The 25043-nt window shown below is 51.9% G+C and overlaps 1 protein-coding gene across 1 annotated transcript; it reads left to right on the forward strand.

Moving 5' to 3' along the window:
* The first annotated feature begins 653 nt into the window (after positions 1–653).
* On the forward strand, positions 654–25015 carry IL17D (interleukin 17D). Its single transcript, XM_079903367.1, has 4 exons — positions 654–741; positions 1854–2325; positions 2761–3056; positions 24651–25015. The coding sequence occupies exons 2-4, from the start codon at positions 1975–1977 to the stop codon at positions 24931–24933; spliced, it is 930 nt and encodes a 309-aa protein (XP_079759493.1). The 5' UTR covers positions 654–741; positions 1854–1974; the 3' UTR covers positions 24934–25015.
* The last annotated feature ends 28 nt before the right edge of the window (positions 25016–25043 follow it).

Consider the following 25043-nt stretch of genomic DNA (forward strand, 5'->3'; position numbering starts at 1 on the left):
GCAGCGAGCAGACCGTGTGCTGTGCGTCAGGAGGGCCGCGAGCGGCAGGGCTAAGCGACAGACGTGCGTTCGGAGCCCAGGCGAGAGGTGGGGAGGAGAGATCCGAGGAGGGAGACGGAAGTTAGTCATCTCGGGAGAAGTATATAACTCGGAAAGTGTGACAGGCCCGCGTGTGGAATGGCCATCTGAGATGCGGCGCACGCCCAGCTGTATGAACGGAACAGAGTGGGGTTGTTCCAGGCAGACGTCACAGAGCGAAAAAGGAACAAGGGACCAGGGTATTTGCAGGGGCGTGGTGATCGCGTCGAACCACCAACTCTGCCCCAGCCGAGAAGGGAGACTAGGACTTGCGTGGGGTGGCTGGTGAAAAGGCAGGGGCAGCAGACGAGGTCAGACAGCCAGCTACAGGACAGGTGCGGAGAGAAGGTGCTGGTGTCGGGGGCCACTCACACACTCGGACGGACGGGGAGCCGCTCCCGGTAATGAGCGCAGGGGTTGCGGTGGGGGAGCACAGGCTTCCAGAGTCGAGACGTGCTGGGGGAAAGCAGGTGGAGCTGGGGTAGCCAGTTAGAGGCCAGGTCTTGGGTGGCTCCTCCACAGGTGTTAAAGGTGCGGGAATGAGGTGCAGGCGTGGTGGGACCTCCAGGTGCTGCCCGCGAAGACGACAGAAAGAACTCTTGGTGGGGAGACCTGACCTTCGGAGGAGGGAAGGAGGTTTGGATCCGTCAGTAACCCAGGAAGGTAAGTGGACGTAGCCACCCCTACCCCGGCTCCCATGCCAGGGAGCTACAGCCGGTCTGGCACTGGGGGACTGAGTGATCCAGGGGCTGAGAGAGGAACGGCTCTCGTTGCGGAGAACACTGTAGAGGAGTTAGCTTCCAAGGGAACGTGACGAGGCTGCCTTTGAGTGTTTTGTCGCCTTTTTCTCACTCGTCTTAATGTTGGACCGAACTAAGAGCATGTTTATTTCACACGTTCATAAATATGTTCAGGTTTGAGGGCAATTGACTGCAGACATTTTGCACCTGTTGAGAAGACAATTTCTCAACTCTGCTTAGCATCACAGAAATGCATTTTATGTTGTATCAAGTGGGCAAGCATCTTCAGTAGTTTATGATCTTTCATAAAATGAAAAGTGTTGGAAAGTAAATACCTTCGTTTCCAAGTAACAGGGGAGGAGAGAGAAGTTGCCATGTTATCAGACAATGGAAGATATTTTGTTGAATAATATATAGAATGAGCGGTGTGGCGCTGTATTGCCTTACCTTTCAAAGGATGAAACTGCCGTCTCCTAAAGGATTCCCACACTTCTACCACATTTAAAAAAAAACAGTATGTGTTCGTGTACTGATATGTTTATTCCCATTTTACCAGAAAGAACACAATTTCTCTACTAATCAGAAAAAGTTTTGTAACCTCAAAACAAACGTTTACTCACCAAGCTGTAAATAGCTTAAATGGCTTAAATTGGAGATTTCTGTGGGATTTTGAGCAGTCAATAGAACAATCCCTAAACTCTTCAGTTATAGAATATTCAAGGCATACAAGTGTTGTTTTTCTACACAGCATAACTGAAATGTAGTTTAACCAGTGATTTACAAGGCAGTCAAATACCAAAGCTGGAAAGCATTTAGAGAACAATTATGTATTTTCTATACCTTCGAAAACCTTTCAGCTGTTATCAATCATTTGTTTTCATTGGCCAAGTATGACTGCCGTAAAATGAGCGTATTCACTAGCCCACCACCTAAAAAGCATTAAGCATTCATTTACAGAATGAACGAACGAGCACGTTTGCTTTGGTTCTTGAAATAGAATTCCCTCGTGTAAGTATATTTTCTTTATTTACAAAGTATTAGGCTTATTTTACATGACTGCGCGCGCTTACAGTCCCGGCATCACGAAGCAGGAGTTCCTGACCCTGTAGCGCCCAAGGATGCCCAGTTCCGGCCATAAAAGTGCAAGCTGGGTAGAATGTTTGGTGCTTGGATTTCGGAGGTGCTAGTGGGGCAGATAAGGACCGCTTCCTGGTGTCTGGGGGAAGGAGAAGCGCCCCCGCCCCCCGTTCGGAACGCTCTCCATCTCCAGTCCCTCAGAGGAAGTCGTGGCGAAGAAGCTGCTTCCAGGCCCCGCGCGCGCCTCTCCAGGTGCCCGTCCCGCTCCCGCGGCGCCTTCGTCCGGGAGGCTCTTCGCGGCGGCCGGACCCGGCCGACTTCCCTTCCAGCCGAGGCGCCTCCTTCCGCTCAGCGCCGCGCGGCTCCGTTCGGGACGTGTCCGCGCCTCCGCGACCACCGGAGCCACTTCGGGGCGATGCTGGGGCCGCCGGTGAGTGCGCGGCGCAGCGGCCGCGTCTCGGTCCCCGGGCGCCGCCGCCCTCCGTCCCGGGCCGCCTCGTGGGGCCCGCGCGCCCAGGACACGCGGGGGCCGCCGAGGGGCCCGGGCGCCGTCATAGGCACTCGCAGCCCGCGGCGCAGCAGCCCGGCCGGCACACGCACACGCGCACCGCGCACCCGCGGCCCACGCGGACCCCTGCTCGGGGCGGCGGCGGCGGGGGGCGAGCGGGCCGCCTCGGGGGAGGGCCCCGGGGTGCCCGCGGGCGGCGCGCGGGCGGGGAGGGCGCGCGGGGGCCGGCGTGGTCAGCACCCATCCTCCGGGCGGGGGCGCGGGGCGGGGGGCGCGGGGCGGGGCCCCGGGGGCGGGGGCGCGGGGCGGGGCGCGGGCCCCTCCTCCGCGCGGCGCTGAGCGCGGCCTGTCCCGCAGGTCTGGGCGCTGGTGGCCGGCGTCCTGCTGGCGCTGTCGCCGGGCCGGGCGGAGGGCGCCCCGAGGGCGGGCCGGCGGCCGGCGCGGGCGCGGGGCTGCGCGGACCGGCCCGAGGAGCTTCTGGAGCAGCTGTACGGGCGACTGGCGGCCGGCGTGCTCGGCGCCTTCCACCACACGCTGCAGCTGGGCCCGCGCGAGCAGGCGCGCAACGCCAGCTGCCCGGCCGGGGGCAGGCCCGCCGACCGCCGCTTCCGGCCGCCCACCAACCTGCGCAGCGTGTCTCCCTGGGCCTACAGGTGAGCGGGCGCGCCGGGGGGCGCGGGGGGCGCCGGACCTGCAGCGGCTCCTTCCCGCAGAGGCCGGGCAGCTCCCTCCGAGGGACCCGCGTTCTCCGTTCACCTTTCCGGTCTTTCCGACGCCCCAGTTTCTTGAGCACCTGTACCTTGTCAGGTACGTGGTTAAGAGGGGTCTACGCGGCCGAGCCCGGGGAGCCTTCGTTGATTGTTAGAGGACTCTGCGCAGGAGGCTTGTGCGGGGTCTGACGTGGGGTCTTGCGGACGTTTCTCGGGCGCCTGTGCTGGTCCAGGTGCTGCTGGCCTTCGACCCTCCGAGCTCGTCAAGCCTGTGGTCGACAGGAGGGGGGGTGGCGGTCATTGGGAGCAGACGAGGCGGGACGTGATTGGACATGAGGAGTTAAGTGTGCGGTGGTTTAAGCGGGGGGAGGGGGAGGACGGAGGGGCATCGAGCACGCTGGAGGACGGGCGTCATTCCGGGGTCGCTCGGGGGAGAGGTTATCTCGCAGGAAAGCAGCGGCGTGCAGACAGGGCACAGTGTGGTCAGAGTGTCTTCAGCGCACGTATGGCCGTCCGCTTCTTTCCCTGCTGTCGCTGCGGAGTGTCACCGTCCCGAGGGGCTCTCAGGCTGGAGAAGGTGGGATCCTTCGCTGCCACAGCCTCGGGAAAGGGACGGGGTGACCCGGAGGAAAGGGAGGGAGGAGCTCAGGCCGGGGCGGGGGGCGGGGGGCGGGGGGGGAGCGGGGGACGGGGAGCGCAGGCCTGGGTTTGCCCTTAGCAGTGTTGCAAGGTTGACATTTATCCTTGAGGGTGTTTTTTCGTTCGAGGAAGCCATACAGCCACTTGTGTTTCGAGAAGCTGTCCCTGAGGGGGGAATACTGGACACACGCAGCTAGGATGGTGGAGGAGGTGAGACCAGGACCAATTTGAATGGCACTGCTTAAAGGAAAAGGGACAGGATTTAGTGGAGGATGGTTCCGTGTGGGACGGAGGGGCCCACAGCGTCCCAGTCCCCACGGTGTGCTGTGCGGGGACGTGCGAAGACCTCCCCCGCCTGCCATGGCGCCCAGCCCCCTCCGCCCCGCGTGCTGGCTCTTCCCACCAGCGGCTGGTGCCCTCGGGACACACCTGCCAGCCATTCACGCTGGTGCTTCGTCTCCGCCTTTTCCTCTTTCTCCCCACCAATCCCAGGGCCCCAAAGGGTGGGTTATTGTCCCGCCCCTCTCTTTCTAGCCTCATGTCACACCCTTGATGTGCGAGGTGGCATCGTGGAAAAACAGACTACACTCTCCTCCCAGGCCAGGCCTTGGCCCGTGGACCACGAGGACCACGAGGCAGCAGGGAAACTGTTAACTCAGGACCTCCTGTTGGGCGCGTCTGCCACGCGTCTGGCTTGGGTTGTGGACGCATTTTAGCAACAGGACGAGGAAGCAGGCTCCCTGGAGGAAACGAATTTAGTGCTGGGCTGCTGAGTTCGGTCCCTGAGAGCACGCGGGCAGAGGTGTGGTCTCGCGAGAGGTCGGGGCTGGAGCGCAGACCAGGAGTTGTCAGCCCGAGAGCTCCCCGTGGTGGAGTTGAGCTGCCCTTGCACGTTGCTGGCACTGACGCCTGTGTCTCCCCAGGAAAGACCCCAGAGTGGAGGGAGCAGGGCGCGGCCTGGGCAGGTAGCTGTCAGGAAGGAACCCAGCATCGCGTGGTTCTGCTTGGGGAGCCTTTGCCCCTCGCGGGCCTGGGCCAGGAGCTACGCCTGCGTCGTTTTTCAGACATTTCGAGCCTCGTGAGGTTGCCCCTCAGCACGGGGAGGGCCAGTGGCTCCACGCTCTGCGGGAAGGATGGTTTCCAGGATGGGCACGGGCCGGGACTGCAGGTGGCTGGCCGCTGAAGCCGGCCCTGCCTGGTGCTGCCGGCAGACCCCGACCTGCGCCTTGACCTCGGATCACCTCCCCACCTCCCGAGTTTCTGGGAAGATTAGATAAAGCAATACACGTGGCACCCCAGAGCCTCTTCTAAGCGGTGTGCTTAGATGTTACTGCCGGGCGGGATCGCGGGCGGAAGAGTGGCCTCACCTGTGCCGTGTCAGCTCAGACTCAGAAGTGCTATTTAAGGCTACAAACAGAGAACTCTTAAAGATGGATAGGGAAATGGACTGCACGTCAAACCCGAAAGCCACAGAAAGGATCACTTCAGCTGGGTAAGCTAGGCTTTAAAATAGAAATTTGGAGTATAAGGTGGCTTTCCGTATCTTTAGGGGAGAGATGGATCATTTGATAAATAGCGTTGGGACTGGGTAAGCAGCTGAAAGGATACAATTGGATCTCACTCGTGTATGGAAATAAGTTCCCGATGACTCAGACTTAAACGTGAAAAGTAAAACCACAAACACACATAAAAACGCAGTCAATTATATTTATACTCTTGAGTGGAGAAGGCCTGTTTTGTAGCTCACAGGCCCCCAAAGTCATTAAAGAGGAGATTGATAAATTTAATTACATAATTATCTGCCATTTCTTCTTGGCAAAATTGGAAAAAAATACAAGGCTAAACTTGCAACCCATGTGACAAAGGGCTTGTTTCATGAAGAGCTCCTACAAACCAAGAAAACGACCCAGTGAATTGGTATAGGTGATCTTATTTACAAAGCAGAAATAGAGACACGGATGTAGCGAGCAAAGCGTATGGATACCAAGGGGGGAAGAGGGGGTGGGATGAATTGGGAGATTGGGGTTGACATATACACACTATAGATACTATGTATAAAACAGATAAGTAATGAGAACCTACTGTATAGTGTAGGGAACTCTACTCGGTGCTCTGTGGTGACCTAAATGGGAAGGAAATCCAAAAGGGATATATATATATGTATAGCTGATTCACATTGCTATACAGTGGAAACTAGCAACATTGTAAAGCAACTGTACTCCAATAAAAGTTAAAAAAAAAAAAAAAGACCCAATGAAAGGAAGACAGAGGCCGTGGTCAGTCCTCATGGAGGGAAGTCACATGACCCCAACTCTGAAAGGAGGACAGACTTCGCCCTCAGGCGTATTAAAACTGTACTGGGGGGCTTCCCTGGTGGCGCAGTGGTTGAGAGTCCACCTGCTGATGCAGGGGACGTGGGTTCATGCCCCCGTCCGGGAAGATCCCACATGCCGCGGAGCGGCTGGGCCCGTGAGCCATGGCCGCTGAGCCTGCGCATCCGGAGCCTGTGCTCTGCAACGGGAGAGGCCACAACAGTGAGAGGCCCGCGTACCGAAAACAAAAAACAAAACTGTACTGGGACTTCCCTGGCGGTCCAGTGGTTAAGACTCCACGCTCTTAATGCAGGAGGCCTGGCTTCGGTCCCTGGTTGGGGAACTAGATCCTGCATGCCGCAACGAAGATCTGAGTGCTGGAACTAAGACCCCGTGCAGCCAACTAAATAAATATTAAAGGGGCTTCCCTGGTGGCGCAGTGGTTAAGAATCTGCCTGCCAATGCAGGGCACAGGGGTTCGAGCCCTGATCCGGGAAGATCCACATGCCGCGGAGCAACTAAGCCCGTGTGTCACAACTACTAAAGCCCACGCGCCTAGAGCCCGTGCTCCGCAACAGGAGAAGCCACTGCAATGAAGAGTAGCCCCCGCTCGCCGCAACTAGAGAAAGCCTGCGCAGCAACAGAGACCCAACGCAGCCAAAAGGAAAAAGAAAAAACAAAGCCAACTCTTCTTAAAAAAAAGAAAATCACTGTGCTGAGAGAGGTGTTTTGGTGGGAGTGCCCGTCCAGGCGAGCTGGCACGGTGTGAGGGGAAGGCTCTCCCTATACTGGGGATGTGACTGGTACAGCTTTTATGCAGTTAGGTATTAACTACGACAATTTCAAATCCCTATTTGCCCCTCCCCCTTCCCTCTCCCCAGTGGTAACCAACCACTAGTTTGTTCTCTGTGTCAGTCTGTTTCTGTTTTGTTATATTCTTTTTTCGGATTCCACATACAAATGACAACATGGTATTTGTCTTTCTCTGTCTGAATTATTTCACTAAGCATAATACCCTCCAGGTCCATCCACAATGCTGCAAGTGGCAAGATTTCATTCTTTTTCTATGGCTAATATTCTATGGCTAGTATGTACGTCTTCTTTATCCATTTGTCTGTTGATGGACACGTAGATTGCTTCCATATCTTGGCTAGTGTAAAAAATGCTGCAGTGAACATTGGGGTGCATGTATCTTTTCGAATTAGTGTTTTCATTTTTTTTTTTTGGATACATACCCAGGAGTGGAATTGCTGGATCATATGGTAGTTCTATTTTTGTTTTTTCTTGAGGAATCCTCACACTGTTCTCCACAGTGGCTGCACCAGTTTACATTCCCAACAGTGCACAAAGGTTCCCTTTTCTCCACATCCCTGCCAACATTTGTTATTTGTGTTCTTTTTGATGATAGCCATTCTGACAGGTATGAGGTGATATCTCATTGTGGTTCTGATTTGCATTTCTCTGATCAGCATTGTTGAGCATCTTTTCATGTGCCTTTTGGTCATCTGTATATCTTCTTTGGAAAAATGTCTATTCAAGTCTTCTGCCCATTTTTTAATTGTTTTTTTTTGTTTGTTTTCTGATATTGTGTTGTATGAGCTGTTTATGTATTTTGGATGGTAACCCCTTATTGGTCGTAACACTTGCAAATATTTTCTTCCATTCAGTAGATTGTCTTTTGTCAGTAGTTTCCTTTGCTGTGCAAAAGCTTTTAAATTTGTTTATTTTTGCTTTTGTTTCCTTTGCCTTAGGAAACAGATTGAAAGCAATATTGCTACAAGTTATGTCAGAGTGTTCTGGTTATGTTTTCCTCTAGGACTTTTTTTTTTTTTTTTTTTTTGCTGTATGCGGGCCTCTCACTGTTGTGGCCTCTCCCATTGCGGAGCACAGGCTCTGTGGCCATGGCTCACGGGCCCAGCCGCTCTGCGGCATGTGGGATCTTCCCGGACCGGGGCACGAACCCATGTCCCCTGCATCAGCAGGCGGACTCTCAACCACTGCGCCACCAGGGAAGCCGTCCTCTAGGACTTTTATGGTGTCTGATCTTACGTTTAGGTCTTTAATCCATTTGAGTTTACTTTTGTATATGTTGTTAGAGAATGTTCTAATTTCATTCTTTTACATGTAGCTGTCCAGTTTTCCAAACACCACTTATTGAAGAGACTGTCATTTCTCCACTATGTATTCTTGCCTCCTTTGTCATAGATTAATTGCCTATAAGTGTGTGTGTTTATTTCTGGGCTCTCTATTCGGTTCCAGTGATCTGTGTGTCTGTTTTTGTGGCAGTACCATACTATTTTGATTACTGTAGCATTGTAGTATAGTTTGAACTCAGGGAGTGTGATTCTTCCAGCTCTGTTCTTCTTTCTCAAGATTGGCTTGACTATTCAGGGTCTTCTGTGTTTCCATTCAAATTTTAAAATTATTTGTTCCAGTTCTGTGAAAAATGTCATCAGTGTTTTGATAAGGATTGCTTTGAATCTGTAGATTGCCTTGGGTAGTATGGTCATTTTGACAGTATAAATCCTTCTAGTCAGTTAACACGGTGTATCTTTCCATCTGTGTCATCTTCAGTTTCTTTCATCAGTGTCTTATAGTTCTCTGAGTACAGGTCTTCTACCTCCTTAGATTTATTCCTAAGTATTCTTTTTGATGATATGGTAAATGGGATTGTTCCCTTAATTTCCATTTCTCCCAGTTCATTGTTAGTGTATAGAAATGCAATATATTTCTGTGTATTTATTTTGTATCTTGCAACTTTACTGAATTCATTGATGAGCTCTAGTGGTTTTCTGGTGGTGTCTTTAGGATTTTATACGTATAGCATCATGTCAGCTACAAACAGTGAAAGTTTTACTTCTTCTTTTCCAGTTTGGATCCCTTTTATTTCTTGTCTGATTGCTGTGGCTAGGACTTACAATATTATGTGGAATAAAAGTGGTGAGAGTGGGCGTCCTTGTCTTCTTTCTGATCTTAGAGTAAATGCTTTCAGCTTTTCAGCATTGAGTGTGATGTTAGCTGTGGGCTTATCATATATGGCCTTCGTTATGTTGAGGTATGTTTCCTCTATACCCACTACTGGAGAGTTTTTATCAGAAATGGATGTTGAATTTTGTCAAAAGCTTCTCCTGAATCTATTGAGATGATCGTAATGGTTTTTATTCTTCAATTTGTTAGTGTGGTGTATCCCAATGATTGATTTATGGATGTTGAAAAATCCTTGCATCCCTGGGATAAATCCCACTTGATCATGGTGTATAGTCCTTTTAATGTATTGTTGGAATCAATGTGCTAATGTCTTGTTGGAGATTTTTGCATCTGTGTTCATCAGTGATATTGGCCTGTAGTTTTCTATTTTGTTTGATATCTTTGTCTGGTTTTGGTATCATAGCATGAGTTCAGATGCATTCTTTCCTCTCTGATTTTTTGGAATAGTTTTAGAAGGATAGGAATCAACTCTTCAACTCTTCTCTAAATGTTTAGTAGAATTCACCCATGAAGCCATCTGGTTCTGGACTTCTGTTTGTTGGGAGTTTTTTTCTTTTTTTTTCCAATTACTGATTCAGTTTGATTACTGGTAATTGCTTTGTTCATATTTTCTATTTCTTCCTGGTTCAGTCTTGGGAGATTGTACACTTCTAGGAATTTGTACATTTCTTCTAGGTTGTCCATTTTATTGGCATGCAGTTGTTTATAGTAATCTCTTATGATCCTTTGTATTTCTGTGGTATCAGTTGTAACTTCTCCTTTCTCATTTTTGGTTTTATTGATTTGGACCCTCTCTCTTTTTTCTTGATGAGTCTGGATAAAGGTTTATCAACTTTGTTTATCTTTTCAAAGAACCAGCACTTAGTTTCATTGATCTTCTTATTCGTTTTGTTTTGTCTGTATTTCATTTATTTCTGCTCTGATCTTTATGGTATCTTTCCTTCTACTAACTTTGGGTTTTGTTTGTTCTTTTTCTAGTTCCTTTAGGTGTAAGGTTAGGTTATTTATCTGAGATTTTTCTTTTTTCCTGAGTGTGTATCGCTGTAAACTTCCCTCTTAGAACTGGTTTAAAAAAAATTTTTTTTTAAATTGAACCATAGCTTATTTACAATTTTGTGTTAGTTTCTGGTGTAGAGCAAAGTGATTCAGTTATGTATATACACACATATATGTATATATATTCTTTTTCATATTCTTTTCCATCATGGTTTATTACAGGATACTGAATATAGTTCCCCGTGCTATACAGTATGGCCTTGTTTATCCATTTTATATATTGTAGTTTGTATCTGCTAATCCCAAACTCCTAATTAATCCTCCTCCCCTTCCCCTTTGGTAACCACAAGTTTGTTTTCTATGTCTGTGAGTCTGTTTCTGTTTTGTAAATAAGTTCATTTCTACCATATTTTAGATTCCACATATAAGTGATATCGTATGATATTTGTCTTTCTCTTTCTGACTTCACTTAGTATGATTATCTCTAGGTCCATCCATGTTGCTGCAAATGGCATTATTTCATTCTTCTATGGCTGATATTCTATTGTGTATATATATCACACCTTTTTTTTTTTTTTTTTTTGGTGGTACGCGGGCCTCTCACTGTTGTGGCCTCTCCCGTTGCAGAGCACAGGCTCCGGACGCGCAGGCTCAGCGGCCATGGCTCACGGGCCCACCTGCTCTGTGGCATGTGGGATCTTCCCGGACCCGGGCACGAACCCGTGTCCCCTGCATCGGCAGGCGGACTCTCAACCACTGCGCCACCAGGGAAGCCCCTATATCACACCTTCTTGATCCATTTATCTGTTGATGGACATCTGTGTTGCTTCCATGTCTTGGGTATTTAGAATAGTGCTTCTGTGAACACTGGGGTGCATGTATCTTTTAGAATTAGGGTTCTCATCTTTTTAAAAAAATGTTTATCTATTTGGTTGCACCTGGTCTTAGTTGCGGCAGTCAGGCTCCTTAGTTGCAGCTCACCAGCTCCTTAGTTGTGGCTTGCGATCTCCTTAGTTGTGGCAGGAGGGCTCCTTAGTTGTGGCATGTGAACTCTCAGTTGTAGCATGCATGTGGGATCTAGTCCCCTGACCAGGGATCAAACCCGGGCCCCCTGCATTGAGAGTGCGGAGTCTTATCCACTGTGCCACCAGGCAAGTCCCTAGAGTTTTCATCTTTTTCAGTTATGTGCCCAGGAGAGGGATTGCAGGATCATATGGTAACTCTATTTTTAGCTTTCTGAGGAACCTCCATACTGTTTTCCATAGTGGCTGCACTAATTTACATTCCCACCAATGGTGTAGGAGCATTCCCTTTTCTCCATACACTCTCCAGCATTTATTGTTTGTAGACCTTTTTAAAAAAATTTTATTTTATTTATTTATTTTTTGGCTGCATTGGCTCTTCATTGCTGTGTGCGGGCTTTCTCTAGTTGTGGTGAGCCGGGGCTACTCTTCACTGCAGTGCACAGGCTTCTCATTGCGGTGGCTTCTCTTGTTGCAGAGCACGGGCTCTAGGCGTGCAGACTCAGTAGTTGTGGCGCACAGGCTTAGTTGCTCCGCAGCATGTGGGATCTTCTCGGACCAGGGCTCAAACCCGTGTCCCCTGCATTGGCAGGTGGATTCTTAACCACTGCGCCACCAGGTAAGTTCGCATGTATCTTTTTGAATTATGTTTTCTTCTGGATATATGCCCAGGAGTGGGATTGTGGGAGCATATGGTAGCTCTGTTTTTAGTTTTTTAAGGAACCTCCATACTGTTTTCCATAGTGGCTGCACCAATTTACATTCCCACCAATGGTGTAGGAGCGTTCCCTTTTCTCCACACACACTCTGGCATTTATAGTTCTTTTTTTTAATTCTTTTTAAAAAATTAGTTTTTATTTTTGGCTGCATCGGGTCTTCGTTGCGGCATGCGTGATCTTTCCTCGCAGTGTGTGAGCTACTCTCTAGTGGCGCACAGCCTTCTCTCTAGTTGTAGTGTGTGAGTTTTCTCTTCTCTAGTTGTGGTGCGCAGGTTCCAGAGTACGTGGGCTCTGTAGTTTGTGGCATGAGGGCTCTTGAGTTGAGGCATGCATGCTCAGTAGTTGTGGCGCACGGGCTTAGTTGCCCCATGGCATATGGGATCTTAGTTCCCCGACCAGGGATTGAACCCATGTTCCCTGCATTGCAGGACAGATTCTTTACCACTGGACCACCAGGGAAGTCCCGCATTTGTTGTTCGTAGACTTTTGGATGATGGCCATTCTGACTGGTGTGAGGTGAAACCTCATTGTAGTTTTGATTTGCATTTCTCTAATAATTAGTCATGTTGAGCATCTTTTTATGTGCTTTTTGGCCACCTGTATGTCTTCTTTGGAGAAATGTCTATTTAGGTCTTCTCATTTTTTGATTGGATTCCTTGGTTTTTTTGATATTGAGCTACAGTGTTGTATATTTTGGAGATTAATCCCTTGTTGGTTGCATCATTTGCAAATATTTTCTCCCATTCTGTGGGTTGTCTTTTCATTTTGTTTATGGTTTCTTTTGCTGTGCAAAGCTTTTAAGTTTAATTAGGTCCCATTTGTTTATTTCTGTTTTTATTTCCATTTCTCTAGGAGGTGGATTCAAAAAGACATTGCTGAGATTTATGTCAAAGAGTGTTCTGCCTGTGTTTTCCTGTAAGAGTTTTATAGTATCCAGTCTTACATTTGGGTCTTTAATCCATTTTGAGTTTATTTTTGTGTATGGTGTTAGAGAATGTTCTAATTTCATCCTTTTACATGTAGCTGTCCAGTTTTCCCAGCACCCCTTATTGAAGAGACTGTCTTTTCGCCATTGTACATTCTTGCCTCCTTTGTGGTAGATTGGCCATAGATGCGTGGGTTTATTTCTGGGTTTTCTGTCCTGTTCCATTGAGCTATATTTCTGGGGTTTTTTGCCAGTACCATACTGCTTTGGTTACTGTGGCTTTGTAGTATAGTCTGAAGTCAGGGCGCCTGATTCCTCCAGCTCTGTTGTTCTTTCTTAAGATTGCTTTGGCTCTTTAGGATCTTTTGTGTTTCCATATGAATTAAAATTTTTTTGTTCTAGTTCTATGAAAAATGCCATTGGTAATTTGATAGGGATTCCGTTGAATCTGTAGATTGCTTTGGGTAGTATGGTCACTTGAACAATATTGATTCTTCCAATCCAAGAACATATCTCTCCACCTGTTTGTGTCACTACACTTTCTTTCATCAGCATCTTATAGTTTTCAGACTACAGGTGTTTTGCCTCCTTAGGTAGATTTATTCCTAGGTATTTTATTCTTTTTGATGCAATGGTAGATGGGATTGTTTCCTTAATTTCTGTTTCTGATATTTTATTGTTAGTATATAGGAATGCAACAGATTTCTGTGTATTAATTTTGTATTCTGGAACTTTACCAAATTCATTGAAGAGTCTAGTAGTTTTCTGGTAGTGTCTTTAGGATTTTCTATGCACAGTATCATGCTCCTATGTATACGCTCTGCCACTACTACCCGTCTCCATCTCATTGTGCTTCCTTTTTTATATCTTTAGTTGTAGAACATCTTTTCTGGTAGTTTCTGGTCTTTTTTTTATTGGTAGTTGCTCTGTAAATATTTGTCATTTTGGTGAGCTTGGGGGTCTTCCTGCTCCACCATCATGGCCAAGCTCCAAGAAAGGGGCCGAAACATCTTAACTTTAAAGTGGAAAGAAGGGAAATTTACCAACCGCGAGGAAAGAGCAGACACTAAAGAAACCGAGCTTCAGCGGGTCACGACAGCCGTCGATTTCCCAAGAGTCTTGGCTCCAAGGGAACTGTTTGCTCTCGCCAGTTGTGGGCTCCCGGCAGAGGCCTTACTTGCCTTCACGGAGGTCAGAGCCCCCGGGAGCCACAGCCTGGGGACACAAGGAACTGGGTGGGGAGAGCCAGGACCCAGGTCCAGACCGCTCTGGTTCCCCTGGCTGTGCTCCCCACATATGGGCTGTTAGAAAAGCAACATTCAGCCTCCAGAATATAAAAATATTTTCTCACTTACTTTGTGTCATCGTGTTTGTTTCTCTTAAGCTTTAGAAACAAATACGACAAAAATAAAATCAATGTGATTGCTCAGTAAGTTTTTTAAAGTCACATTGACACAGTAAGAAACATATTGTAGGAGTACTGAGGTTTATTACAGTTTAAAGACACACATTGACACCCCGAAGATACACGCCCACCAGCACTCCACGTAACTTGTTTACATTTCTCAATTTTGGGTCTTAGTCTAAAGGTAGCTTTTCTCTAGGATGTGAATAATGCACAACAATTTATTTTTAGGCTTTGCTACTTTTCTTTATAAATTCCTCCTGGGAATTTAAGCAACTACACCTACGTTTATTTTGCAATAGACAACTCCATGGGTCACAATAGCAGCAAGGGAATAAATGGAAAGAAAAAGAAACAGGACAGGGAGGTCGAGGGACCTAACGGGAGGGGCAGGGGGACCACCCGCTTGTGGGCACATCGGCCCTTTACGGGTGAGCCTGCACTGGGGGTACCAGCAGGGGCGCTGGCCAGGTGTTAGGAAGCGTCAGGAAAGTGGAATCTTCGCACGGAGAACCCAGGTTGGCTCTGCTCTGTGGCCGGGACTCTCAGCAGGGGACTCTGGGAGCAGGGCGGCAGCAGCGACAGCTCCCAGCTCGTGGCGGGGGGAAGGTCACCACTGTCTCTGGCCGGGCCAGCGAGATGCCCGCGGCGATGACCTACACGTTCCCACGAGCCGGTGGGTGGATATCTAGCCACGCTGGTTTCAGGAGGGCTGAAACAGGAAGGGCGCTTCTGCTCGCCCCTCCTCCGACCCTGAGTCCGCCACGCCACCCCCGAGCGTCGCCTCCGCGCCCCTTCCCCAACAAGTGTCGCCCAGTTGTCCAATCCACTGTGCGAGGCGGTGCTGTGGACATCGCTTTTTCTTCATTATGTTGTCCTTCAAATTGTAAAAGAATGTTAATTAGAGAAAGTACAGAGGTGAGAAGCATCATGTTAGAGAAGGTCCGCCCCCTTTCTAATGTTCCCGCTTGTTTCTCTCGTGCGCCCCCTCCCCCCGGGTGCACGGTCAGACTGTGTCCCGGCACCGAGAGCCCAGGTCCCCACAGACAGGAGCCGCGGCTCCCAGGGAGGTGGCCGGCAGGGGGCAGCACCGGCCAACCCACCCGCCCGCCGGCCCCGGTCATCTTTGAACCTGGGGAGACCTTGCTTCTGTCTGTTTTCCGTTGGCAAGTTCACTGACGCCTGGCGCCGGGCTTCGTTATTCTAATGATTTAGAAGCAAAGCCTTTCTGCCTTCCCGGGTTTCTCAGTACAGGTGTCGTGTCCTCTCTGTTAAGAAGGGCAGGGAGGGAGGAAAGGACGGAGGCAGTCGACTGCCATTGGGGGTGGGGCTCCAGTGACAGCACAGGACATTGGGCTCGGGAGGGGACATCGTCAGACTCCGTGGTAGAGAAGGAGAAACTCATCATTTAAAGCAGCTTGGTAGGAAATGGTGGTATTTCTCCCCCCAAATATTTTTATGCATAAGTGACTTTAATTGGTCCACGTCCTGCACGATCTTTTTTTCTGAGCTGCTCGGCACACAGCGGGCTGGGCTGCGGCCACCAGCGTTCCAGAGTAAGAAATAGAAGCGTTGTCGGGAGCGCCGTCGTGGGGTGACGGTCTCTCCTGAAAATAGGCCGTTCGTTTTGCTTTGAAGGTTGTCTTCTCTGACTGCTGGGTCTTGTTCTACGTAAGATGAGTGAATATTCCATCCCGTCGTCCCCTGAATAAAACGTCTGTGTCCTTCACGCGGGTGGAAGGATTGGGTGGCGAGCACGCCTGCCGCGTGCTCTTGGCCTTGGTCTTGTGGAAACGACACACGAGGCTTGAAGGAGGGCAGTGGGTGCCTGGCTCCCGCGGTCAAGGGGAAAATGACCTTCCAAAATGCTCCCAGGATGAGGCGCAGCGTCTGGGCTCGTGTTCCGTGTGGATTATTCCTCACACCGCGCACGAGGTGCTTGGCCCGCCCGCCCCAAGGACGGACGCAGCGGACGTGGCTCTAACGCCAGATTCTGCGGCTTCCCTGGACAGAGAGTCCAGGCCGCCGTGGCAGGAGCTCTGTTTTTCCTCTGAAGAGATTCTTCCCAGCTGCCCGGAATGTGTGGCATCTGCCCTGAGGGAGAAAAGGGCCCTAGAGAAGCTCTGGCTCATTCGTTCCCTGGCTCCCTTTCTCTGTCCCTCAGCAGGGCTTTTGTCCTGAATCGTCTTCCAGATTCTTTCCAAGTGTCTCTGCTCTTCCCTGAGCTCCCAGGTGGTCAGGTCTTGCATGGAATCAGCGGGTCACCCTTTTCCAATGGCCCCGTGGTGGTAGGGCTGAGCCCCTGGGGGCCTCGGGCCCCTCGTGCAGGGCTGACCCTTGGGGGGTGGGCCGGGCCTTCCAGGCTCCGCGGGGACCAGCCTGGCGGCAGAGGAGCCGGTGGGTCTGCGTCGGCCTCCCTGGCTTGGGGTCAGGGCTGTCCGAGGCCAGGCTGAGGATCGCAGCTCGGTGGCCTCGGCCCAGGGTCACTGACCCCTGGACGTCCTCGCCGGCATAGGGCCAGGTGCGCCCGCGGGGACGGCCTCAGGGTCCATGCGGTCAGGTCCCTCTGCCTCCCAGCTGGTCCCATGTCCTTTTCCCCAGGGACACACACTCAGGTTCTCGTCGGGTGGGGCCGTGTTCGGGGCTTACTGGCAGCCGTGGTGAAAGCCCGTCCGGCTCGACCGGAGCAACAGGAGGGCCGGCGGCGCCGCACGGGGGGCTGCTGTCTCCTGTCCCTGCGCCCCAGGTGGTCAGACCCGTTGGCACAGACCCGCCTCAGTGCCCTGTGGTCTCTCAGACCCGGGCCCAGTGGCCTCCCCCGGGTCTGGTCAGGACTGTCCAGGGGGCTTTTAGACCTGGCCCGGCCCAGCCCTGCGCCCCCCTGAGCTCCACAGCCCTGGGGAGGGGACAGCATCCCAGCAGGGAGCAAGCCAGTCGCAGCGCTGCTGTCCATGCTGGCTCAGCAGTGACCTTGTGGGCTAATTAGACTCCTTGGCATGGGCGTCCAGCGGGAGGGTCCTGAGATGGGGGCTGGGGGGATGGGGAAGTGCCCCGGTTGTGTGCAGTCACCCCCTCGGAGGTGCTGGGGGGCTTCTGTCTGGGGCTCCCAGACACGAGCCAGGCGGTCACTTGGCAGCCAGCGGGCTGAGCTCCTGAGTGTGGAGGGAAGTGTGGGAATCCGGGGTTGAACAGGCCCCATGCCACACGGTTCTGAAAACCACAGTTTGGAAACCTTGTTTCTGCCTTAATTGCCCACGTCCAGGAGAAACAGCGCTTGGGAAAAGACACTGTCCCCCTCAGCTTCCCCGAGGGCCGCCCGATGTCCTCCCGTTACCAGCGTCTTGAAGGCGGGTAGAGCAAAGCCCTTCCTGTTCTTCCTCGCAGCTGTTTAGACTGCTCTGGGCCCTTTTCTCTCTGTACGAGTTTTAGGATCCGCCTGCCAAGTCCTAAGAGAAATCTACGAGAATTGCACTGACTTCATAAATTACTTCGGGGAGAGTCTCTGATATCTTAGAAACTCAGGGGATTACAGGCGTCTCTTCTAAGCAGAAAATGTTGATAAAAATATCACTTTATTAGTCCTGCCATCAAGAAGGTGGAGGAAGCAGCCCGCCCATCAAATGCATCCCATACACTTTGCAGAGAACCAGCAGGGGCGATGACTCGTCCAGTGTCACTGGTTGGTAACCAGGTTGGACCAAAATTGTAGGTTCAGGACACTGACTCCAGGCCACCCCTTTAAGAAAGTCTGTTTTGACCTTGGGATCTGGGGACCCCGGACTGTTGAGGCCACTTGGTTCCATCCGTTGCTTCTGGGCGGAGGGGCCTTTCCCCACTTCTTCCTGGCTTTGGGGCCTGGGGTCTTGGGATTGCTGTGAAAGAAGTGATCACACAGCCTCTGCTGTTTGAAATTAAACTCATTTGTGTTTTGCAAAGAGGGAGGATGGGTTTATGCATAAACACGGTGGCGGCTCTGCCGGTGACCTGCTGCACTCCTCGGGGAACTGCCTCGAATTGTTTCCTACCCTGTCCAGGGCCCGAGCGGCTCTTTTTCTGGCCCTGCCGTCACTCACATTCCTCTGGGCTCGGTTTCCATCCCTTCTCCTCACGTCCTTTGTTCTTGGATTAAGCTGGGCCAGCTGTCGCTCCCTGCGGCCAAGCTTCACACGTGGGGTCCCTGCAGAGGGGACCTGGCCTCGCTCCTGCATGTTCCCTCTGGCTGGGTGCGCGCGCACGGTGGCAGCAGAAGCGGGAAGGCTGAGGCAGTGGGCGCTGGGGGCCATTCGACCGCGTGTCCTTGCGGGGCGACAAAGGATCCCTGCTGGCAGCTTTCTTTACCCCGAAAGCACTCCTGAGGATTTTCCCAGAATCTCAGGGCAGGGGGGTGGGGTGACGGGCCTGCGTCTGTCCCATGTCCCGAGGCTTCTGGACTTTGCTCCTGAGCCCCACGCCCCGTCGTGGTCCCCGCCGGCCCCCCACCTGCAGTGCTGGGTGTCGGGTGGGATGGACGCGTTGCACCCCATCCCGTGGGAGCACATTTCTATCCTGAGAGAAACGCCGGCCATGACTGCTGAGCCATCCATGTTCCCATCCCAGGTGGGGTGGGCAGGGGTCCCATGGTCACAGTGCCTTGGCCAGAGGTGTCCCTGTGACAGTGGAAACTTCAGTCCCTCGGGCCAACTGGCGGGAGTCGGGGGGGTATTTTTAGTCGGATGAGGCTTCTGACCCGTCACCACATCCAGGCGGCCATCAGGTCCACCTACAAAACTAGCACGTGACACGGGGACTGTCACCTGTGTAGAAAGAGAAACCCCAGTTGTTTGAAAGGAATCTTTACGCCCTCAGGTTGGGGCCTCCCTCCCACCCCCGATTCTGTCCCATGGCTGCGTCCACACAGCCGTCTACACTGCCGTCGGCACGAGCTTCCTGTTGTCAGCCTGAACCTGTCTGCGTCTCACAGCCCCTTGTGGCTTCCGGGACCCGTAACTCCAGACTCTCTGCTCTGGGCTCAGGGGTCCTGCCACGTCGCAGATTCCTTCGCAAGTCCCTGCCCCACCGCACACACGCGTGTAGACACACACACGCGCGCGCGCGCGCCACTTCCCCTGGCTCCCTCCCCCACTACCTGCGAGCCCAGCCCTCTGGCCTCACCTCACCCCTGGGCCTCCCCTGGGTCCCACGCGCGGGTGTGTCCGACCCCTGGCTGCGCGGCGGAAGCTTGAAAATCGAGGCTCACTGCTGACCTGCTGAGACAGGTTCAGAGGCACACGGTCACTCTGTGTGTGTGTGTGTGTGTGTGTGTACACACAAGTTTGGTAGTTTCTCTAGAAGGTAAAGACTCTTTGTTAAACAAAACCACAATACCATTGAACACACCTAAAATTGAATACTTCCTTCATATCTTCAAATAGTCCAGTTTAGATTTTCTTGATTGTCTCGTATTTGTAAAACTTAAAGTTTTTTCTTTTATTACTTAATTCTTTGCTTTGAAATTTAAACGTAACAGGAAAATTTGTGAAATTAGTACAAGGAAATCCCTGTACCCTTTACCCAGACTGCCCAAATGTCAGCATCACAGCTCAGCGAAGTTACCAAGATGAGGCGCTGCGTGGATATGGCGCCATATTCTGAACTGTGACCTTCAGAGGGTTCCTACTCGTGCCTCTTCCCTGCCCCAGGGTCCAGCCTCTGCAGCTCAGGGCCCTTCAGCCTGTGACAGTCCCTCAGTCCTTTGTCTCTCGTGGCTGTGACACTTCCCATTGTTTTGTCCAATGTCCCTAAGGGTTTGATATGTTTTTTAAGCAACCATATGGTTTCTCATCCAAATGGAAACACTTGGGAATTGGGGCTCAACTCCTAGCTGCACCTGGTCGGCTCGTGTAAACCAGGTCAGCGATGCCCCAGTACTTTTATCACTCTGCTCAAGGTGCTCCGTTTTTTAAATTGAGATACAGTTGACATGTTATTAGTTACAGGTGTGCAATGTAATGACTCAATATCTGCATATACGGCAAAATGATCACAGTAAATCTAGTTAACGTCCGTCACCACAGAGTTATACATCTTTTGTGCATGATGAAAAATTTTAAGATGTACTCTCTTAGCAACTCTCGAATATGCTATATTGTTTTTTTTATACGTCTTTATTGGAGTATAATTGCTTCACAATGCTGTGTTAGTTTCTGCTGTAGAACAAAGTGAATCAGCCATATGCATACACATGTCCCCATATCTGCTCCCTCTTGTGCCTCCCTCCCACCCTCCCTATCCCACCTCTCTAGGGGGTCACAAAGCACCGAGCTGATCTCCCTGTGCTATGCAGCTGCTTCCCACTAGCTATTTTACATTTGGTAGTGTATATATGTCCATGCCACTCTCTCACTTTGTCCCAGTGTACCCTTCCCCCTCCCCATGTCCTCAAGTCCATTCTCTATGTCTGCATCTTTATTCCTGTCCTGCCCCTAGGTTCATCAGAACCTTCTTTGTTTTTCAAGATTCCATATATATGCATTAGCATACGGTATTTGTTTTTCTCTTTCTGACTTCACTCTGTAGGACAGACTCTAGGTCCATCCACCTCACTACAGATAACTCAATTTCGTTTCTTTTTATGGCTGAGTAATATCCCATTGTATATATGTGCCACATCTTCTTTATCCATTCATCTTTCAATGGACACTTAGGTTGTTTCCATGTCTTGGCTGTTCTAATAATGCTGTGATAATAATGCAGTGATCATACGTCTTTTCAAGTTAGTGTTTTTGTTGCCTTGGATAAATACCCAGCAGTGAAACTGCTGTATTATTTAGTAATTCTATTCTTAATTTTTTTGAGGATTCTCCATATTATTTTCCAGTGTCTGCACCAACTTATGTTCCCACCAACAGTACACAAGTTTCCTTTTTCTCCTCATCTTCACCAACTTATTTCTTGTCTTTGGGTGGGTGGGTGGGGGGGCGTGTTGTGTCTTCGTTGCTGCGCACGGACTTTCTCTAGTTGCAGCGAGCAGGGGCTACTCTTCATTGTGGTACACAGGCCTCTCCTTGCAGAGCACGGGCTCCAGGTGTGTGGGCTTCAGTAGTTGTGGCTCATGGGCTTTAGAGCGCAGGCTCAGTAGTTGTGGCCCATGGGCATTGTTGCTCCGCGGCATGTGGGATCTTCCCAGGCCAGGGCTCGAACCCATGTCCCCTGCATTGGCAGGTGGATTCTTAACCACTGCGCCACCAGGGAAGTCCTCTTGTCTTTTTGATAATAGCTATTCTGACAGATGTGAGGTGCTTTTGATTTGCGTTTCTCTAATAATGAGCGATGTTTGAGCATCTTTTCATGTGCCTATCGGACATTTATATGCCTTCTTTGGAAAAATGTCTATTCAGGTCTTGAGCCCATTTTTTAATCAGATTGTTCTTCTGGTATTGAGTTATATGAGTTCTTTGTATTTTGGATATTAACCCCTTATCAGATATATGCTTTGCAAATACTTTCTGCCATTCAGTGGGTTGCCTTTTCATTTTGTTGATGATTTCTCAAGGCTCTTTTAATATTTAGGTTCCCCTGCCTCTTTTTTCCCTCTTGGAATGAAACCTCTGTTGAGTTTCTTTTATTTGGTATCTATACACTTATGTGAATGATCTCACTTAACTACTATTCATATCTAATAATTTAAAAATCTCCGTCTCCAGCCAAGATCTCTCTTGGGCTCCAGACCGGCTTCCACTCTAGTCTGAGGGACCTAAAATTCCGTCTGACGGGGTCACTTCTCTTTAACATCCTTCCTCTTGCCTTCAGGGTCAGATCCAAATTCCTGTTAGGAACTGGAGGCCCCCCTGGAGGCCCCCCCAGATGGCTCCAGCCCCAGCTCTTGGTTCTTCTCCTGTGCTGCGGCTCCTATAACTGACGTGGTCCCTCACATCTAGGCTTTGACCTCTGCCCTAAATGCCCTTTCTCCTTCGTCATCTGGATGAATCCACCCAGGTTCCACTTTACCAGGAAGCCTCCTCTGCTGTGATGGCCTGCTTTAACTCTTTGTTTCTTTGTATATTTATCCCCTGAGAGGGTGAGTCCTTGGATGGTAGATTATTATAGTATTTCATCTATATTCCTACTGCCTGAAACACCACTGGCCCTTAGGTGTTTGTTGAATGAATGTTGAATGTGATTGCAGACATTATAAATTCCTTTTCCTTCAATGTAAGTTAGGGTCTAATCTTGACCTAAGGGTCTGGAGGACAGGAAGCTGAGGAGTCCAGACTCACCACCACCCTCTTACCGTCTACTGAACTCTTCCTCTATGCAGGCGCTGTGGTGGGCTTGTTAGAGCATGAGAGTGAGTCCGGATACAGTCCTTACCCTTCCCTCCCAGGGGAAGACGTGGAAAATGTGCAGTTTTGTCTGAGAGGCCCAAGGTGATATGAGGATATGGGGAAAGAAGAGGTTAAATCTGACGAAGGAAATCTGAAAACTCTGGAAGATAATGAAGATAATGACTTGCATTGGACCTTAAAACATGGCAAGTCTTTGCTGAGTTGAGATTGGTCTGGGGGAGAGTTCATCTTGAGCCAAAGCTTAGCCGTGGCCCCTGCCAGGCGTCCCGCTCTGGGGGCGGGTGTCGGGCACGCGGACGGCTGGGAAGGTATGTGGGCGAGGGGCAGGTCGCGGAAGCCTCTAAAGGCGAAGCCGAGGAGCTGGGGTTTTTCCTGACATGACCGCCCCTGCCCGACAGGGGGTGTGGGGGGGCCTCTGCCCCGGGAGGGGGTGGGAATGAGGCATTATGGGGGTGGAAAAGCTGGAAAAGTAAAGTTCTTCCAAAGGCAGCACGGAGGGAAAAGCGATGAGACGCTTATAAAAGATTTTCACCTGCTTGTGGTAATGCGGGCCGGGTGGGGTTGCTGTGGGTCTCCGTGTCCCGGGGGCAGGCAGGTGCCTTCGCAGGCCAGCCCTGCTGCCCTCCTCCTGGCGCACAGATTTCCAGGGCCCCTCCTTGCACAGCAGTGAGAAGGGAGTCAGAGCCAGGCCTCCCTGCCCCCCGTTGCTATCCTCCTGGTCACCCCGACTTCTCCCCTGACCTCATCCCCACATCCACATGGTGGCCAAGGACTCAGAAATGTCCCTCTGGGCTCTGGGATGCTCAGGGGCAGGGCGGTGTGGTCCCTGAGTTTAAGCACCACCCTCCGTCTGGTCGCATCCTGAGGCCCGCCCCGCCCCTCCCCACCGGCCTCCTCCCTCCCTCGGGCCCAGCTCGGGCCCAGGCCTGACCCTGCCTTAGTTCTTTCCTGCTGTGTAAGTGGCATGCAGTTGGTGTCAAGCGTGAAGATACCGTTCCTGAGGCTGTCCACAGGCCATGGGCAGCTGGCCCGGTTGACGCGGCCTCCAGTCCCGCACGCTTGACAGCTGGTCAGGTTCTGCCTCCCGGCCCAGTTTGCCCAGTTCACCCATTGTGTGCCTTCCCACCTCTGCGCTTTCGTTAACTGGTTCTCAGAAGGTCCTTCTCACCTGGAAACTTCTTAGCTTGGCTGGTGCCCTGCAGTCCTGCACGGTGAGGGCCGAGGGACACTAGTCCACAGAAGTTGCGTGTGAGGGACAAGAAGCTTCTGGAAGCCTGGCCACGCCCTCCCCGCGGAGCCCCAGGTCCCAGGGTTGGGCACGCTTGGGCACATCTTGCTTGGCCCGTTTCCTTCCTCGGCTCCCCTCGGGCCAGCGCTCGGGGGCCTTCCCGGGCGTGGTGCTTGTGGACGTATGGATGCGTGTCCCTTGCGAGGTCAGGTCACGGCTGTGACTCAGACTTCAGCGTCACAAGGACCCAGCTCCAAAAGTAAGAAGGCAGATGAACAGAAATGAGAGTTTGGGGTCTTGGCGATCCCATGAGGTGGGGCAAGCGTCCCCATACAAGGGGACGTTAGGGAGGAGCCCTGGGTTCCATCAGTGACCTCCTGGTTTCAGGGAGGCGAGGGCAGGGTCCAGCCAGCAGCCACAGGATCGTCCTGGCTGCCGACACTTGGGTCTTGGCATCTGACCAGAAAGCAGGGAGACCTGGAGGAACACGGAAGTGGTCCAGTTCAAGGCATCCTTCACTTCCCACCTGTCCTGGGCAGCCAGTCCTTCCTGCCCGCCCCCCACCGCCTGCTGTGACTCGGCCCCTTTCCCACACGCGGGAGGGAGGGCACGTGGACCCTGATGGACAGTGGGATGCAGGGTCTCCTGGACAGGTAGTGTCTGGCAGCCGCCTCTGCTTGAGGCTCTGTCAGTGGCGGGGAGGCCAGGGTCGGCCCAGCCTGGGCCCGTGGGGTGGTGAGGGCCCAGAGCAGGGTGGCTGGGGGCATCTCATGGAGCACGCGGGCTGTGTGGTGTACACCTGTCCTGCGGGCACTGGTGCAGAGTCTGAGCGTTTTCAGGGAACGTGGCGGCCGTCAACCGTCTTCACTTTAATACAGTGAAGGCCAGGGGCTGCTCGCCTTCAGCCCCTCGCGTAGTCAGTGACCCCAGCCCCACCGGCCCAGAAGCCAAGCCCTCAGGGCCCGTCCTCTCCCTGCAGGATCTCCTACGACCCCGGCCGCTTCCCCAGGTACCTGCCCGAGGCCTACTGCCTGTGCCGGGGCTGCCTGACCGGGCCGCGCGGGGAGGAGGATGTGCGGCTGCGCAGCGCCCCAGTGCTCGTGCCCGCGGTGGTCCTGCGCCGGACCCCGGCCTGCGCGGGCGGCCGCGCCGTCTATACCGAGGAGTACGTCACCATCCCCGTGGGCTGCACCTGCGTGCCCGGGCCAGACAAGGATGCAGACGGCGCCAACTCCAGCCTGGACAAGCCGGCCCGGCCCTGAGCACCCATCCCCAATCCGGGGACCCCGAGGCCCCGAGGAAACTCGGACGGAGCACCCAGCGCTGGACTGGACTGGACTGCGTGTGAGCCTGACCTCCTGCATCCCCCAGG

This window comes from Stenella coeruleoalba (genome assembly GCF_951394435.1).
Source record: "Stenella coeruleoalba genome assembly, chromosome: 18".
Taxonomy (NCBI): Eukaryota; Metazoa; Chordata; class Mammalia; order Artiodactyla; family Delphinidae; genus Stenella; species Stenella coeruleoalba.

Coding starts and splice junctions, on each gene's coding strand:
- IL17D (XM_079903367.1), top strand. CDS start 1,975: ATGTTTGGTGCTTGGATTTCGGAGGTGCTAGTGGGGCAGATAAGGACC. Junction 2,326..2,760: donor GGGCGATGCTGGGGCCGCCG/GTGAGTGCGCGG, acceptor CCTGTCCCGCAG/GTCTGGGCGCTGGTGGCCGG. Junction 3,057..24,650: donor GTGTCTCCCTGGGCCTACAG/GTGAGCGGGCGC, acceptor CTCTCCCTGCAG/GATCTCCTACGACCCCGGCC.